Raw genomic sequence first — 18,036 nt, 5'->3', positions numbered from 1 at the left:
CCCATGAGGCACAGGGTCAAGACTGATTTGCATACTGTTGGGTTTAAACTGGGGTGGCGAAGTGAGCTAAAGAACGATGGTGGATTCAACCCAGATCTGTGACTGGGGGTGAGTGTCTGAAAAGTTTCAGTGCTCTGTCCATCATCTCCTTGTGTTTGCTGAATCGAAGGCAGTTCATCTAAGAAGCCAAAATCCCTCTATGCAATAAAACACTAACAGATGCGATCAACCTAATGAAGGATTCTGACAAACAACATATGAAACAAACCGGTGCCCTCGTTATACAATGGGTCCTGAAGCCATACTGCTGTTCACAACAATAACTGTGCAGCCATTTATAATGTCTAATTTAGAACAAACAAAATGATGGACAACATGTTAATACTTGCCAGGCAATGGCACTTAATTTACAATCAAGGTATTGCAGGGTCCTGTTTGTTTTGCAGTATGTACAGAGTTAACATATGGGGCTCATTACTCTAAAGTGCTATTCAGGGAATCTCTCCCTCTCCGGGACTCCATTATTGTTAATGGGGTTTCTGCATGAAGCTCTGTCAACATTAATGATATCTGGATGCAGAACTCCCAGCACAGTGTCACCAAAGTATGGTTTAATGGAGTAATATGGCATATGGTTTTATTGGACACATTTCAAACCTTTAGAGGACAGCAGGTCCCACCTCGATTCAGATCTAAAGGTCCCATTTATTTCAGTGCCAGCCTTGGAGGTTCTACAAAGGCAGCCATGCCGCTGCACGTGTGCAGATGGCATTTTTCAATTTTGGAGTTATATACAATGCATGAATAACATTTCCGCCAGGGTTTGCCTAATGCATCAATAGCAATTAGGACATAGAACATACATATGAATCCATATCTTTGAAAGATGAAAGCTATCATGAGATTTGTCCGCGAAGCCACATCTAGGTGACTCTGGCTCTATCTTGTGTTGTGCTGTGTTGTGGCACAACTGTGGCACTCTAAGTTTATTTCTCTTATTTTGCTGCAAGCTATGAAACAACTTCCCCAGTATCTGAAAAATATGACATCCCATTTAGATTCCAGGAAGAATCTAAAAGCTTGGGTGCACTGTAAGGAGTCTACGTTGGAATTTATTGGAAGATACGGATGGCTACAATATTTCCCTTCGATGTGTGCTTGGAAACCCTCTGGGATAACTGTGTACTTTATGAACATAAATTAAAATGAAATTTAAATCAGTTAAATATTGGTGGATTTAGCATTTATGATCCTGTTTAATGTCCATGCATTATTACTGCATCAAACTTTGCTCTGGGCTCTTCGTGAAGTCAAGAACAGGTTGACCCAATGTTAGCATAGACCTGCTCAATTGTGCAAGAACCGTGCTAGCCGATAATCCTTTCTGCATTGTGTACTGATACTACTTTAACATGATTCCCTTTAGCAGCATGGTCAAAATCCTCTATACAATAAATAGTGCTTTGTACACTACCATCTGAGTTAAGACTTTATGTCCATGTTTGAAAGTATATTGACTCAATCATTCCTTTTGAGAACTTTACACCCTTAAGCATCCTATATCCCTCTAATGAGGATCAATTGACTTTTTCAAGAAGGGAACTGTTGGGCTAGAGGACAATATTAGTTATGGTTAGATACGGTCCCAACTCAGACATAGCATGTGTGCTCTATATAGACGCATGTACAGAACGGATTATTAGTGCTTCAGACTAGTATCTGTAGTATGCTCATGCATAGCATTATCAGGCAATAAGATCTTTAATATTTGTTTTAATATTACAGTGATCTTACTGCTTATACTGAAAGGCCTTCTGCTCCATGGGCAGGGTACAAAAACACAGCCAAGGGACAAAAAGTGCAAAGACTGTGCCTTCCTTTGCGATTTACTCAAATGTAGCGGCAGGGAGCAGACCCATGTGGGTTGGGGTCGGAGGTAAAGGAACAAGTGGAGATAATCTTTAATCCAGTTGACATCAAACCAATTCTGCTTCTATATCTCACCTGACACACCATTAAGATGGACTTTTCTTACAAAACCACATCGCCTAGCTTATGTAAACCACATAGTTAAACACGCAAGCGTCACTGGGCTCAATTATTGTTTGGGAACAATTAGCAATAAAACAGGTCCTGGTTAAAGGAAGTAAGATGTAAAACTTGCAATAAAAAAAGACTATTACAACAAATGCACATCGCAGTGTGCGTGTAATGTGGAATGGATCATTGAATCGTGGTCACTTTTATATTTTAATGGCTCTTTATCGTCTTGCTGTCTTGCTTTTTGTGTAGGATTGCTGTAAACACATAACGAGCACCAGACAGAAGACGAAAAGAGTATTTTAATTGGCCAACATTTTCAATATTGTTTTTTCCAATAGGTTGTTCTGTTAGATTTGTGTTTGTGAAATTTGTGAATTTTCTAAGAACAAAGTTAAAAATATACACATACACGTTCCACACCGGCCAGTATTTCAGAAAATTGCAGTTTAAAAACAATGTAATCAAGATCACACTTTTCTGTTTTTGAAATTCTGATATTTCATTCTTCCCAAGAGAATAGGTCTGTGCATCTAATTTCTCAGTTTTACAAAATCATTTCTTGATACCTATATGTATGCTTCCTCAATCTGGAAATAGTTTGTGATCCATTTCTGCCTACTCTTCAACGGTACCATTATATTTTATAATTGAAAGATGAATCATATGGTTTTGCAAACATATCAAATGTAATTTGAAAATATAACATGCAGGAAGACAGTTCAAAATGTATCATTAAAGTGGCTAATGCCGGTATATAGCATATAAGGAATAATGTGTCATTGCCTATATTCTCACTAAATGTAATATTTGATCATTATTAAACTTGATGAACTCTAAGGAGAAAGTTGCTCTACTGCCCCCAATTTATACTAGTATAGAGCAGTTTCAAGAATAAAAGCAAAAATATATCTTTTTGGGGATATGAGCACACACAGCATCCACGTCATCAATCACATCGTACGATTCCCCCTAATATTAGTCTTCTTGAGTTTTTTTATTTTTACCGTCCATCAAACATATACTCATTTATATCTGACCATTCTTAAAATGTCTGTTATTGCTGCACTGTATCTTAATCTAAATGTATGTCTTTAGTACTGCATGGGCATCATCTGATCGCGAACAGTGTTTATCCCTAAATGTAGTAAAATTGGTTTAAAAAAATAAAAATAATAGGATTTCACGTAACATCTTTTTTTCCTTTATACATAACAATAACTTGTAAAGTACACGGTTAGGGCGAGTGACTATGGCTTCAAAATAGCAAACTTCCAATATATTCTAAAGCAATGTCATTATCATTTTTAGCCTACACACAAAGCAATGTGAAGATGGAATTTCCTAGTTAAAGGGCTCAGCTTCTGGATTTTATTTGTAGAGAGGGATTCTCACCCCTTTTTTGCAGCCGTTGTGTACGCTTCACGGGGGAGGTGGGTTGTATATGGATGGACGGCTGAACTGAAATGAGAGCCGCCGCGCGACCACATTGCAGTGCGTTGATGTATGGTCGCCAGGCCAATGCCGCTTCACCACAGGTTAGTGAGGCTTCAAATAGGGGAGACCAGGAGCCGGCAGCCCAGCCCGTCAAATTACAGAATGCTGAAAAGGTCAAAGAAGCAGAGAGCATGCCACCATTATTTACAGAATATATGAGGCATCACGTTTCTGATGCCTTTCATTTTGTGACTAAGATTGTTACAAGAGCAAAACTGATGGATCAATTCCAGGGGCTGCGACTGTGCGGAACGCTGGCGATGGCGGACTTTGAGAAAATCGTCATGCTGATATTAAGGGAGATCTAATGCTGTGCATGGGCAAATCTGTACCAATCTACACCAATGGACTATGTTTTGGTGCAGAGCACAAACCATAATAAAAAAAAATGGGTAGAGTAATTAGCATATGCAAAGTGGCACCATAGGAAGCATCTTTAAAACTCTGCCTGGGCGGGAATGTTTATGCATCTGATATATTCCTATAATCCTTTTTTTTCTTGGATAGATTTGCAAATGAAAACCTGCATACATCTCCATATTGGGGAGAGCAGCCTCAAGAGTGATACAGCAGTGACTTGAGACCACGGGTTCATATCCTAGCAAGGTTAACTCGGCCTCTCATCCTTCCAAGGCCAATTAACACAATAAAAATGAGTAATACAAATCCATGGAAAATGTTCTTAGGAAAGCGCCTTCATCGTTTTGATAAGCCACTTTCTCCACTCTGAAAGTGTAATGCATTAGTTTCTGAAATGTATTTGTTCACTTCTGACAATGCACAACAGAACATTTCTCAACAAATAAGAGACACATTCACCTCTTTGAGGGACTTACACTGTGATTATATGGCAAATCGTGGATGGGGGGATGCAGCCAAAGCTGAAAAAACAAAATGTGTTCCAATACAGAGCTGGTTTAAAATACTAGCTGTTGTCATGGTGAAGTGCAAGGTGATGCCCCAGCCTAATAAAAGGGGTGGCAATCCCTCCACAGACAGAGACCCAGACTTACTAACCCTTTGCACCGGGTTTGTGTAATAAAAGTGATGCACCCTGGCACAAAGTTTTGAATTGGGATTTACTTTCCAGCTCAAATCTTGTTTTGTGCTCGAAGGAAGCCCTGAAGGTATATAAAGTAGCGTGCATCAAGGGAGTGTAAAATGGGTGGCACCTGCGTTTTCCCCTGAACCCACCCAGAATTTTTGATGCAAAGCCCAATATACTATGAAAGATAGACAGGGCTTTGTACCAGAAAATGTACACCTCCTTGAGACAGGCATAATGTTGGAACAGTTTTTATTTCTTCAGTTTTTTCCAATTCCTTATGCATGCTGTATTGTACAGCGCTATGGCGCAAGGGTGTGTGAGTGGCACAAGGCAGCCTGGTGTGTGGCAGCGCAGAGAGACAGAAACACTGGATACTACTTATAAAGATATGGCGCTGTTAGCTAACTCCCTTTCAGGCAGCTCAGGAGCATTGGTCTTCAACTCGCAGATGTGCGACCACACAGCATAGCCCCTGTTCCACTGCCCTTACAATGTGGCACCTTTGACTCCTGAATACATGGATTTGTTATAGGATCCCAAGATCTGTGGCAAGTTCTAGGGCATCCAGCAGGTACACTTTGCCTTTTGCATTCATGGAACAATCCTGGCCACGGTCTCTTCATATCTTGGAAATGTTGTCTTTCTCTTCGTCATGTATGCATTGAGGCAGACTGTGATGGCCATATTTCAAAAAGTCAATTCTTAAAAACAAAAACAATAAAATGCACAAAAATCGCACTCATATTAGCCCTAGACCATTGACGCGTCAAAATCCACCACCTTCGAAACCCTTAAGACACAAAGTTGCCTACGAAGGACATAGGTATATGAAAAGACAATGACATCCATTAGGTACTGCAGTGGGAAAATACTCAATCACAAGTTCCCTCTGAGCCCTTGGGTGGATGAAGCTCCCAGCTAAAACTAAGCCATGAACTATACTACTTGTTTCCTAAAGGCCTCTTGTCGTTAAAAAATTACAGGTAGCCAGTACTGGTCTTCGCACTCATTGGCCTTTTCTTTTTATGCTCATAGGGCACCCTTATCATTCTGCCTCCTTCTCTTTTGGTCGGCACCTTCTCTTCTTTCCTCTCCTACTCTTCTTAGTTTATTTTCAACTGTATTCTTGCTGTCTTGTCCTACACTAAACAATTTCCAGTTTCTATGATCCCCATCCATAAATATGCAAGCGACACCAGCGCTCCTCATGCCCACGTGTCAGGCAAACTGAGCGTCACTGTGTCAAAGCATTGCACCAGTGAGTCAATGTTAGGTGTCTGTCTTGGCCAGTTTATATGACACTGATAGCCCTTCCTTGGTGATATCCTCTCACCCTGCCAGGCTACTCAGTGGCGGCTCCTCCACTAAGGCAGAGAAGCGTCGCCCCACTGCTCTTTGAGCAGTGCAAAAAAAGACAAAACAATAATAACAAGACGTTATTATCATTTTATTTTTCTGGGCCATGCAAAGCCATGTTAGGGCAGGGCAAGGCGGGGCTGGGCTTGTCACCGTCAGAGGGAGCAGGAGTCCCTAAGTGCGCATGACGGTTTGGCCGGCCCAAGAGGACTGACCAACCGTCATGTGCACTTAGCATGTTCTCCACCTGGCTGTGTTGCACAGCCCAGTGGAGAGCATGCCCAGCCTAGGTTCACAGGCACTACCTGAGCAAGCCGCTCCGACAAATCACAACGCTGATGATGCAGCATTGTGATTGGCTGGGAGAGTCTGGGAGCCTGGGTGCTTCCGGTGCTGCCAGCAGAGTGAGGACAGAGGAGAGGTGTGCAGCAGCGGCGGTAAGGTTTTTTGGGGGTTTTTTTTCCCCCTACCCCCCCTTTTCCGAGGCATACACCACTGGGATAAAGTATGAATCTTGGGTGCACAGTAAATTAAACTGTGCAACGCCACCGTGTAAATGCATTCATAAAGTCTTATTTATTCCATAAAGAGCCAACATATAGTACAAGAATATGAATTTCTGTTGCTCTTTAGTCGCATGAATTATGATATTCATGTCAGTCCATTATTACCGTTCTTTTTTCTAGCACTTTAGCATGCTAGCTATGCACGATTATTCTGAGAGCATCTTGGCCTGTTTTTTCTCTGCTGGCTCTGTGGTTAACCATTGTAATAGCGCACACCAGTCCTGGATGATGTCACTCAAGCTGCAGTACTAGTAATAGGAGATGCTAACCAGGCGCCCATTAATCATACAAGTATTAGCCTGCTAACAGATGCAGAGAGCTCCAGTCAGGATAACACATCACCTCACTGCACAGTGATAGTGTTACACAAGGAACAGATGAGGTGACTTTTGTTTATGCTGCATTGTATCTCATGCGGATGTTGTGTAGAGACATGCACGTCTAGCCCCAGACTAAACTATTACAGACCAAGGCTCTGTGATTTGTGAATGTCACCACAATCCTGGGGTGGCATTATAAGGCCATATTAAACATTGCTCTTTATTGTATTTTTTTGGGACAGTTAGTTGGAAAAAGGTGTTTTATAATGATTTATATGAAATGATTGACTGTCGTTAAAAAATAGAAAATAATTATGCGGTTAAGAATGTAGTATTTTAGAGAAAAAAATATTTTTTTAAGACATAGTCTGTAGAAGAAGGGGATCTTTGTAGCTGCTCTATGCATGGTGCAACTAACAATGGGCACTGATTGGAATTAGAATGTTTAGGTTTTTTTTCCTTTCAGGAAGAGATTGTTAATTAAACAATAGACAATGGTAAAGCTCTGCAGATTCTTAAAGCGACATAAAGGCTCCACAATGCAAGGCCGATTTAATGAAAAGTATCATACTGAACCGATTCAATCACTTGGGTCTTAATACAAGTCAAATACCCTTCACTACTTAAATGCATAAAATACTTAAAATACCACAGCATCACCAAATCAAAGCTTTGCACCTTCTCTCGAGTAATGAAGTGATGCCTGCCCACTATCTATAATATTAGTACCTAGTTCTACACTTATCATATCTGCTCATAAATACAGTGTGGGTAAGTGTCTGCACGTGTGAGTTTGTGTGTGTGCGTGTGTGTGAGTGTTTATGTGTGTTTGTGTGTGTGTGTGTTTGTGTATGTGTGTGTGCTTGTGTGTACACACCTGATTATTTGTATTTACCAAACAGGTGACTTTTTGTAGGCTAACTGGAGATACTGTTGGAAACTAATAAATAACATTGAGCAGCAATAGCAATGTGAAAGGTGTATCTGAACTCAACTGGAATTGTGCCCATAGCAGCAAACTGAGAGAACAATTCTTCCGAATTGCTGGTAGTTCCTGACATATGCTCAACCAGTGAACAGTGCAGAGGAAAACTATAGATGTGTGGACAAAATATCTATACTGCAAGGTACATGAACTTTCTGCACCAAACACAGTAGACATCACCAAAAAGGAGGCCGTGTTAATGAAGGGAAGGGAGCATACCACACACCTGTCTGCCCCTCAAAAACAACCACACATGCAACATGGAGAATTCTCTGGCTTTTCCAGTCTTCATACGGTTGAGACTGGTGTAAGTGCATGATGATCCCACCTCAAGGTAAGAGGTTAATACAAAGTCGGATTCTACCACTACCATCTCCATCAGGCTCCCATTCCACACCAACCGTAGAGATGGCTGCCTCAACACCACGCCTTTGCGACTCAGGCAAATGGCGGCCTGTGCCGCAGCACTCCGCGGTCCTCCAGCGCGTGGCCTTAGAAAGGAGCGCATCAAAACCAAGGACATCGCACCGCAGTGGTCACCACTTTGTTTTCTTTATTAAGCAAACTATCGATACGAGCAGGAAGAGTCTGGGACGATGTAACCACAGCGCTATAAAATATTTCTGCCCACAGAATGGACATTACTTCTTTGGTATCCAAGCCAGGAGGAAATTAATATTTTACATGAAGCAATTTATTTAGCTATAATCATATATTGTAATGGGATGACAGCCTCACCACAGAAACGTATTAAAGCTTTTTGACATCCTATTATTTATGCCTGCTGTGCAGTGAAAACGTTGCTGGAAACAGGATACATGCTATATTCCGATAGCTCCCTCTTCTGCCTGAGCTCTAGGCTTCTCGCGCGTGTGTCACCAGCTGCTCCGCGCCAGGCAACTTCTTATAGGGTATGGCAGTGCCCTGCAGGCCAAGCACATAGCATGGGTTCATTTTTTCACATCTAAATGCCAGGTAAATATTCCCCTTATGGGTTAAATAACTGCCCCACAGAGAAGAGGCATGAAGAAGCTAGGATCATGAACTATTAGCTTTCAAGACACGCGACTGTAGAGCGGACGCACGCCCGCGCTCTCCTCTGCATGCCGCGGATGGTGGAGTAATACGGGTAACATTTATAGATGAAAGTATTTCAGTAATAGGAGACAAATTTATGGTGTGCAACACAAATACCACTACTGTAGGTGAATTGACTAATTTGTTTATAAAATGTGTAAAAAAACACTTCTTTTTTTTGTTTATTTATTTATTGCTGGCTTGCGAAAAGGGCACCTTGTATTCCTGTTGGTGTTGTAGGCATGAAGGGCCCTTGGTGACCAAGCCCCGTCCCACTGGGTGAGAAGCCTTACCAGCAAGGAATCAAGGATATCATGCAGATGTTAAATCTTTTGAGGGCAGTGCTGCCCCTGTGAAATAGGTGATCAGTAAGGTGCCATGCCGTACTACACACCCCGTGCGCTGGCTGGCAGTGCATAGCAAGAGCAAAAAATGCACTAGATGGCTAACTAACTAGACCACCAACTGAGAAACAGGTCATCACATACTTAACTTCACAGAGATGCAATTTAGTGATGATAAAGCTTCTCCGTTAATTTACTGCAACACCTTAAAGTATCTTTATGCACTGTTCGCACCAATGCACATATTTTAAATACACTGACCCGTGGTATATGCTGTGCCCATCACGGGCCATAGAATGCTTCTAGGAGCGGCTCAACATTGGTTTATCTAGCCCGAGCATCTATATTATGAGGTCTTCTAGCCGCGTTCCACCTGAGGCACTGGCCTCCGTTTGCAATAAAAACTGAACGGCACTCAGTGTGATTTTACCATAGCTAATACACATTACACCCATTCCTCAGTCTGCTGAGCAGCAAAGACACCCACGGAAGAGAAGTAAACATTGTGAAGACCAGCAGCAATTGCTGATTCCTTGCTAATGGTCTGCTGAGTCTGCTCAGTGCAGATTCCCTGCTATTGTCTCTCCACATCTGCTTATTTTCGAGTCCCCACTACTGTCCTCCCTCGGTCTGCTGATTTCTAAACTTGGCTAATGTCTTGTCCAAGTCAACCCAGTGCTAAATCTTGGCCAAAGTCTGGCCCGGTGGCGACCTTTGCTGATTCCTGGCCAACGTCCTGTTGGAGTCCCCCATGCACCAGGCTGAACTTGTTCATCGTCTGACCTCAAATAACCTCGTCTGAAGTAACAAGCATATATTTTTCCCAGTTACAGTTTATAATATGTTTATTTATCCTGAAGCCACTGAGTTCTGCTTGCTACGTAATTTAACATAAATGTGCTACATTTTAAATCTATTTTAAAATAAATATAAAAATACTTAGTTAAAATGGAGCAGGACTTTTGAGTTTGCAGACGTGGCAATCAAAACTTCACCAAAGTATACAAGAACATTTGCAAAAGGCGAAGTTCCTGACTTTGCGTCTGAAAAACATATTTCCCACATCCATCTTTCCATACGAATGGCTCATTGAATGTGTGTCCAAAAGAGATTTGAGGATCAAAGTCAATTTAAAAAAGTGCTATATATGTTAAAATTAAAGTAACTTTTTTGCATTTAATTGATGGTGCAATTATGGGCAGAAATCAAAGGGGTACGAGAAGAAATAGGTATAGGTATCTATTTAAGTACAGACCAAGAAAGATTCCAATAATATTTCTTATATTAACAGAATTTGAATCCTTTGATCTCTTCCTGAACACCAAGCTCACTCCTCTGCCACATGCCTGATGACCAACAAGGGCAGATCATGCTGGTCGACATAAGACCATACTGTGAGTCCCGATCCTTGAAAACCGTGCTCTCTTGAAATACCGCATGCCCGCAGTCATCGAGCATCAAGGTGTCACTGGAGAAATATTTAATAGTGTTCTTTTCCACCAGGATGCCGGGATCCTGATTCATGCTCCCGATGCTTCACAGTCGGATTACTGCGATGCACTTTATTTAGACCTCGCCATATCTCTTGCAAATCATTTGCAAATGGCCCAGAAGTTAGCAGCCAGGCTGCTTAACTATTACTGTTGTCACCGCATATCTCTCCAATCCTTTACAAGCTTCATTGGTCGCTGGTGTGATCCGGCATCACATAGCATATGAGATGCCGCTTTGACCTTCAAGGCTTACCACATCCTTGTGTCTCTCTCTTTGTAGATTGCTTTTTATCAACAGAGCTGCCTCACTGTTCTTCTGGGACACTGCATTGGTTTATTGACGTATTTCTAATTTGCAGATATTGTCACACCCCAAAAAATGTATGCAATACAAAATAAAGACTGAACCCGTGCGTATGTTGTTGGGTAAATTATGCAAATGACAGTTGTTTTCTCTATCCTGTACATCATCAGTTGATGAACATATACCACTAGGAAGCATAGGGTCCCTCATAATATATATATATATATATATATATACATAACAGTAAAGGGGAGCTCTGGGATTACCCTTGTTTATGCATTGACAATTTCGATTGAATCAATATAAATATTTTGTTTCGCTCATTCGAAGTCTGTTACGCCAAAGCATTATTAAGCAGAAAGCAACATAATGACCTAAGCATCTACAAATTAAGCAAAGCAATACAGATTTTTTATCAAGACAATCAGTGTCCACCAGGAATAAAATAAATGGCTCACAAGTGTTTTATTCTCTGCTACACGAATATAAAACAGAATAAATAAAGAGATACCTAAATGGATTCGATCACTGTAGAGGAGTATATTTATTTAAGACCTGAACAAATCACCTGAGGCAAAGAAAATAAAAGAGAAGAAGATGCAGGACATATTAAGCAAAAAAGCAAATCGGTTTTTGGGATGTTAGTTACTAAGGCGTGGAGCACGTCCAGTGAAAGACACCCATCCACTAGTAACTCATAGTCTATTTTCGGGTAAAGTATCTAAGCAGTGAGTTAGTGAAATGTTGTCCATGGTGAACCTCAATATGATAATTGCTGAAGCTATTTACACTGTGGTTAGTAGCTCACTATCACCCGCTTGCAAACACAGCATTTAGGGACAACAGAGACCATCACGTACAAAGACCAAACACTAGACTCTGTAATAACAATTGATCAATTTGAAAAGGTGATCAGAGAAGTGAGCGACTGTCACACCCATGTAAATACCACTTGTTTATTCTTGTCGCATGAAGCCTGACGCACAGCGTAGCATGCTACCTGAGAAACGGATTAACCATATGCAGTACATACCAACAATTCACAACACTAAAACCAGGATCTTTCCACAGAACAAAAAGAAAGCACGTTACTCAACACAAAAATGTCTGCTGTGTCATCCAAGTGTTTACCACCTTATAGGTGGTCATAACCACCGATAACACTGTCCAAGTGCCACTGAATGCCTCAAGAAGTGTATTATCTTCTGCACAACAAACATTAATCAATACACCAACACCCACACCTCTCTCCAGATACCTAGAATCTCCAGAGTCGGCTCAATGGAAACACGACGCCTGAAACCAGACTCGCCGATAAATTTCACAATCATCTCAACCTACAAGGCCTCAGAAAACGATGCTGTGGTCACTTCTTCTCCCATCATCACAGTGTCCCCACAGAGTCCAACATTTGTGGGGTGCTTTGTGCACATACTGTGGATTAGACCTGATTAAACTGCAGTTTTAAGGCTGCGGTGATCCTGTGCTGGGTCTCACGTGCTGACAGGGACTGGCTTGTGATAGGCCGACTTAGGTGCGGAATATTGGTCGGAAACATGAATTCCAGCCACAGCATATCTCAGCCCCTAAATCCCATTTACTCCAAATTGGGGCCTGTGCTGGGAATGGATTTCCTTCTTCATAGGATCCCCCTGCTCCTCAACCTCCCTCCATACTTACTCCGCTAACGTGTCGAGAAAATGTGCCGTGTACCACGCTAAGGATGATGGAAATGTAGGGATACTTATTTTACTTTCTTTATGTTCTTATCCACAGGGATGCATGATCACTTCAAAGCCCCCGGGTCAGCTCGGGAGTCCCCTTCTCGTTCCGCCCTGCTCACGCAGATCCTTAACAAAGGTTGCGAGTACATTTATGAGTGTTTCCAAGGTGGGAGTGGCCCTACAAAATGTTAGTGGATGCCCACAAATGCACAACTTAGTCGGTGTTTCGAGCCTCAGACTTGCTCCTCCGATACTCCCCCATATTTCCCCAGCCCTAAATTTACAAGCACCGAAAATATGTCACAGTGTCAGTTTCTCAGGCATCATAACTGTCAAGAGCCAGCCCTAAGTTGTAGTTGTAATGTTCCTATAAAGCAGGATGTGAAATGTAGCATCATCATTCTTTGTGTGAGTTCCGAAGCTCTATCTACTTCCTTGTGCCAAAGAGGTAGTGACGTGCAGCTATCACTGTAGCAGTGTGAGGAAGCAGAGGAAGGTGTGTTTACCTGAAAATAGCTTATGAAACATATATTTTGATATGACGTGTGGGCATTAGGCGGCGTTTTTCCTTAATGTAAATAGAATGAAGTCGCTTTGAGAAGCCCAGAATGTGATAAAATCGCGGTTTCCAGACGCAGGTTTCTGCACACCAGTAATGTGTCTAATAGCGCCGATCGGCACCCGGAGACCACCACTCGGCAGGCCTCGCGCACTAATTGTACATTCAGCTGCCGAGCGAGGGAGCTTTAATGTTAGTCGTGCCTTTTATCTCTCTGGATAACTTAGGACTTAGGGTAGTTGTTTGAAAAAACAAACGCCTGTCTAATGGATGTGCTGTTCATCCCACCTCATGCGTGAAGCTTTGGTTTCACCTCAGCAGAAGGTTTGTTCCTCCCGATGCACAGTCAAGTGATCGCGAGAGCTGTCAGGCCAGCACCAGGGGCGTACCAAAGGCCACTGAGGGGGGGGCAGCCTTCAGGGGCCCCTTCCACTCTAAGGTCTAAGAATGTAGGAGAGATATGACAGACTCCGGGGCCCCTCGCCGCATTCTGCAAGGGAGCCACATAATGTTTTGTTACAGCGCTAGCTAGCACCCCCTTCTTCTATCTCGCCACATATTCACAATGAGTGCACGTGCAACAGGATGCTGCCTTGACTCTATTATGGTGAATTATGTTTGCTTGTCTGCATTACAGGTTTACCAGTCATCCCACATTGAATTTGATACACCATGAAGATTAGCAGGAGTAAAATGCTAATAAATGTTAAGACCTAGGCCTAGGGTCTAAATACAGGACCCGGTGTGGACATACCACGGTGTGTGGAAATTTACAGGTGCTATATTACTGCACTTCTGCAAGTGTGAACCGGGGAAATGGAGAATGTGGAAATCAGTGTTTCAGTGCATGTGTTTTTCCTCAGTGTGAGCCATTTCCCCCACAAAGATTGCACCAGGTATTTGCTGGTGAAATCTGCACGGATAGAAACATTGAGTGTGGTTTTCTTGCACTACTTCCAGGGATTTACGTGGGCCGGGTCTCACCGGGTCTGAGCACCGGCAGTTTTTTTAAGGGGGCCTCGAAACGGGTCTCTATCGGGCTCTGTTTTGTGGCCTGGCACAGGCGGTCCATTTTTTTTTCCTGACTGCAGTGACAGCAGGCACATTGACGTGCGCGTGGTGACCATTGTAGGGAAAGGGAAATCCTTTAAAGAGAGTCATTTTCTCTCTGCATTGCCCTTCTCTTTTTGAATCTCAGGAGCAGCAACATTGTCGTGGTGTCCCCACCAGGGCTTAAAGTGGAAGTTTTTTCAATATTATATACAGGCCATAGTTACTGTGTATTTATCTTATGCAACTAGCAACCATTGACAAAGCCAATAGCCCTGACTTATAGGTATGATGTGACTTGTTGTATCATATATCTGGACGCAATGACAGGAACAGCAAAATACAAGTCGGGCGGCACATTGTGCTAAACACAGATTTTTAGCTTCAGTGTTTTAAGCCACACCCTTAATTCCATTGACCACGCCCCTTTGAGAGACCCCCACAGTTTTTTCATCCCACTTAAAGCCCTGACTGCTTCTAATCCTGAGTCTGAGTGTAACTCCCATCTCGGGCTGAATCAGAATCACCGCCTGACTCAGAATGAGGGCCCCAGACAGAGAGAAAAGCTCTTTGAAAGTGGGGCGGATTTTTGAGGTATGACAGCCGTGGTCACCCATGCCATATACCGAGCACTGATGAAGCCTTTTTAACTTATTTTGAGCCTCAGGAGTCGTTCTTATCTATTACATGTTTAAAAGGCTCATGCAAATCCAAAATCGTAATATGCATGAGGGTGTGGCCTATATTGGCGTAGCATTTATCCACTCACAAGATCCCGTGTGTGTATGAGAGGTGCATGCAGCCCTTAATAGTCCAGGAGAAGAGGTTTACCCGCAGAGAACATATTTGTGCATTAAATTTATAAATCTGTCACCAAGTATTCAAAAAAAGCTTCAGTAAAAGTGCTTTTACCTTCTATTTAAAATATGAATGTAGCAGTCTTTCTTCCATGGACATGTTAGTCTATTTTTGACAGTGTTTGAAAATTAGAATATCCCTTACAATCAAGATACCGAATGCATGTGCAACATTTCTATACCTTTACTAAGCATGCGTGTCCCTTTTAATGCATACCTAAAAACATACGATCATCAACTTTATGGAAACAGAGAAAACTATCAATTTATTGACTTGCTCTAAACATTTCCTTTTCTATCCATTTCAGGGGTTCGTCTGGATCGAGTGCGCGGAGGCCGTCAGAAGTACAAGCGCAGAATAGATGCAGAAAACAGTCCCTACCTGAATCCGCAGCTAGTTCAGCCGGCCAAAAAACCATGTAAGTATATACGATACTGCAGGTAGTTTTCGGATTATGCATATCACACCCAGAGAGGACAGGCCCTAGCTCTTAGCATCACTTGGCGTATAGTCACATGGCAATGCCTTGTTTTACGCTTGTCCTTTTTTGTAAAAAGCACTGTGTAAACCTAAGATACACGAGTATGAGGGATTCTCAGGTACATTAACGCAGCATAAATGCACTTGTGTATTTGACTCCTGGCTTTAGATGTTGCATCTAAAGGATTTTACAGATCTTCTGATTCAATAAGTTGATTGTCGCTGATAACGGATGTGCCTCAGTGGTTAATTTGTAAAACTATAAGTGCGGGGACACCTGTCAGGAGGCAGCTTGCACCAGCACATTTCTCCTGTTAGCTCTGCCTAAAACAGAACCAACTACTTACCATGAAATTGGGTCGAGCATGTGGCATAATGGCCAAAGCTGCCGGCTTTGAAACTGGGGAACCAGGTTCGAGTCTCGACTTTGGCTCAACATCCTGTGATTCTGGGCAAATCACTTAATCTCCCTGTGCATAAATGAATGTGTCCTTAACCGGTGCTCATGAAAAGCGCTAGTGTCGATGATTAAGTGCTGGTGCTGAGCACCGGAAACCACCGGCTCAAACTAAGCACTCATGTGCCTTATTGTCTTGAGTATTGTAAAACTATGCCAAGCCAGCAACTTGTCATTATTTTGTATGTGAGAGCACACCTTGTATAACTTTTCTTCATGAATCACTTAACAACAGCAAAAGAAAGCGGTGTCAGGTTACAGCGTCATACAAAATTTGTAAGATGGATCGTATGCAATATTAAAGCAGGGCAAAAGTCGTGATTTTCATGTGACCATGACATATTTTACTTAGTTTTTATGAAAAATACACAAAAGTCAGGTGAAAAAATATCATGATGGCACAGCTCGAATATCAAACTCGAGACTTCCGTTCGTTTCAGGAAATTCTATGGGGCATTTTTGCACTCTTTGGGATCCTGCCATGCCCGCTCCTAAACCATCAGTGTTCATCAGTCTGTAAATCCATACTCTCTGGGAATTAAGAAGTAGTGCAGAGGATGCTGACGTTCTGTTAGATGTTTGGTAGCTTGGACGACAGCCCCAGCCAATCACTGTCTGCAGTACCGTTGAGCACATTTCATAAAGCTCCACTCAGGTCTGCTTTGAAAGGCAGAGTATTGCTACCGTATCTGTAGTTCTGCGCTCTACAACATACTCTTAATAACACCCATGTAGAAGTGAAGGAGAACAGCACAGAAAGTAACAGAACAAATCCAGGTTCTCGGACAGAGCAGCTCTTCATTCTGCCTGGACTTTTCACTTTTACTGTTACGCTGTCTCTGGGTCTGGTGGCTTAGTGGACTAACGCGTCCAGGGTGGGGGTCTGTGTTCAACCTCATGATCACAGGTTCAAATCTTGGTGGATCTACTCAGCCTTTCATCCTTCTGAGGTTAATAAGATGAGTACCATTGAGTTGGGTAGCAACAAACATCTGTTATTCAGCGCCAAGATACCTTGGGTGAACACGCACTTTATGAATACACGTTATGTTATGTTGTCACTACCCAGTATTTACCAGATGGTTCTTTGGCTTCCCAATCACTCCCACCCGAACCACTGCTAGCGGGTGGAGAAGGGTTCCTGCTTGAACTCCACTTACTATGAAAACAAAATATGTCTATTTCTCTTGGCCCACATCCATTACTCTAGTCTCATAGCCTCTTTCATCTACAAAAATCATTCACATTGATTGCTAAGTGCACCTGTAAGTTGATTCAGTTTCATGCTCTCTGTATAAGTATCTTTGATGGACTGTCCAAGAGCTTATTTTGAGCCGGTGGTTCCAGGTGCTTGCTCGGCACCGACACTTAATTATCAATACTGGTGCTTGTGACAGCCTGCCACAAGATGGCACTGTCTAACTAATTTAATTAATAATTCAATAAACATTAAAAATTATTATTAACTGCTGCCCAAGACACTCTTATAGCTTTAGGGGGCCTGGAATAGTCCGAATTGTCAAACATGTAGGAGTGTGATGGTTAGTAGTTGTGTTGTTACTATGATCGGCAGTATGGCAGGGGCAATGCGTGGTGCAAGCTGCACCACACATTGACGAAAGTTCTGGCACCTTTTTTTTTTTAATTCAGCACTGGACTGACCATCTTTAATTCTACCAATCTTTCTTCATAAGCCCCAAGACTACATCTCCCAGAATGCATTGTGTTGTTAAATGTAAGCCCAGTTCCGGAAAATGGTGCACATGATGACAGGAAGACTTGAACCCGAGTCTCAAAAATGTGTGTACATTTTTGAAAAAGTACTTTCTCCTCCATGAAGGCTACACGCCTCCGGCTGTGTTGGCACTGACCCTCAGG

General features: G+C 42.3%; 1 protein-coding gene across 8 annotated transcripts in view; it reads left to right on the top strand.

The window, feature by feature from the left end:
* The window catches only part of ESRRG (estrogen related receptor gamma), a 1,085,823-nt gene that overhangs the window by 976,649 nt on the left and 91,138 nt on the right, over nucleotides 1–18,036 (top strand). For all 8 annotated transcript variants that reach the window (XM_085612926.1, XM_085612927.1, XM_085612931.1 and 5 more), the window contains one exon: nucleotides 15,529–15,639. In XM_085612926.1, coding sequence (XP_085469052.1) covers nucleotides 15,529–15,639 — 111 coding nt within the window. The remainder of the gene's footprint in view (nucleotides 1–15,528; nucleotides 15,640–18,036) is intronic.

This window comes from Triturus cristatus, chromosome 6 (assembly GCF_964204655.1).
Source record: "Triturus cristatus chromosome 6, aTriCri1.1, whole genome shotgun sequence".
NCBI classification, from domain to species: Eukaryota; Metazoa; Chordata; class Amphibia; order Caudata; family Salamandridae; genus Triturus; species Triturus cristatus.
Note: the sequence above shows the minus strand (reverse complement) of the source record. Positions and strands in the feature narration are given on the sequence as shown.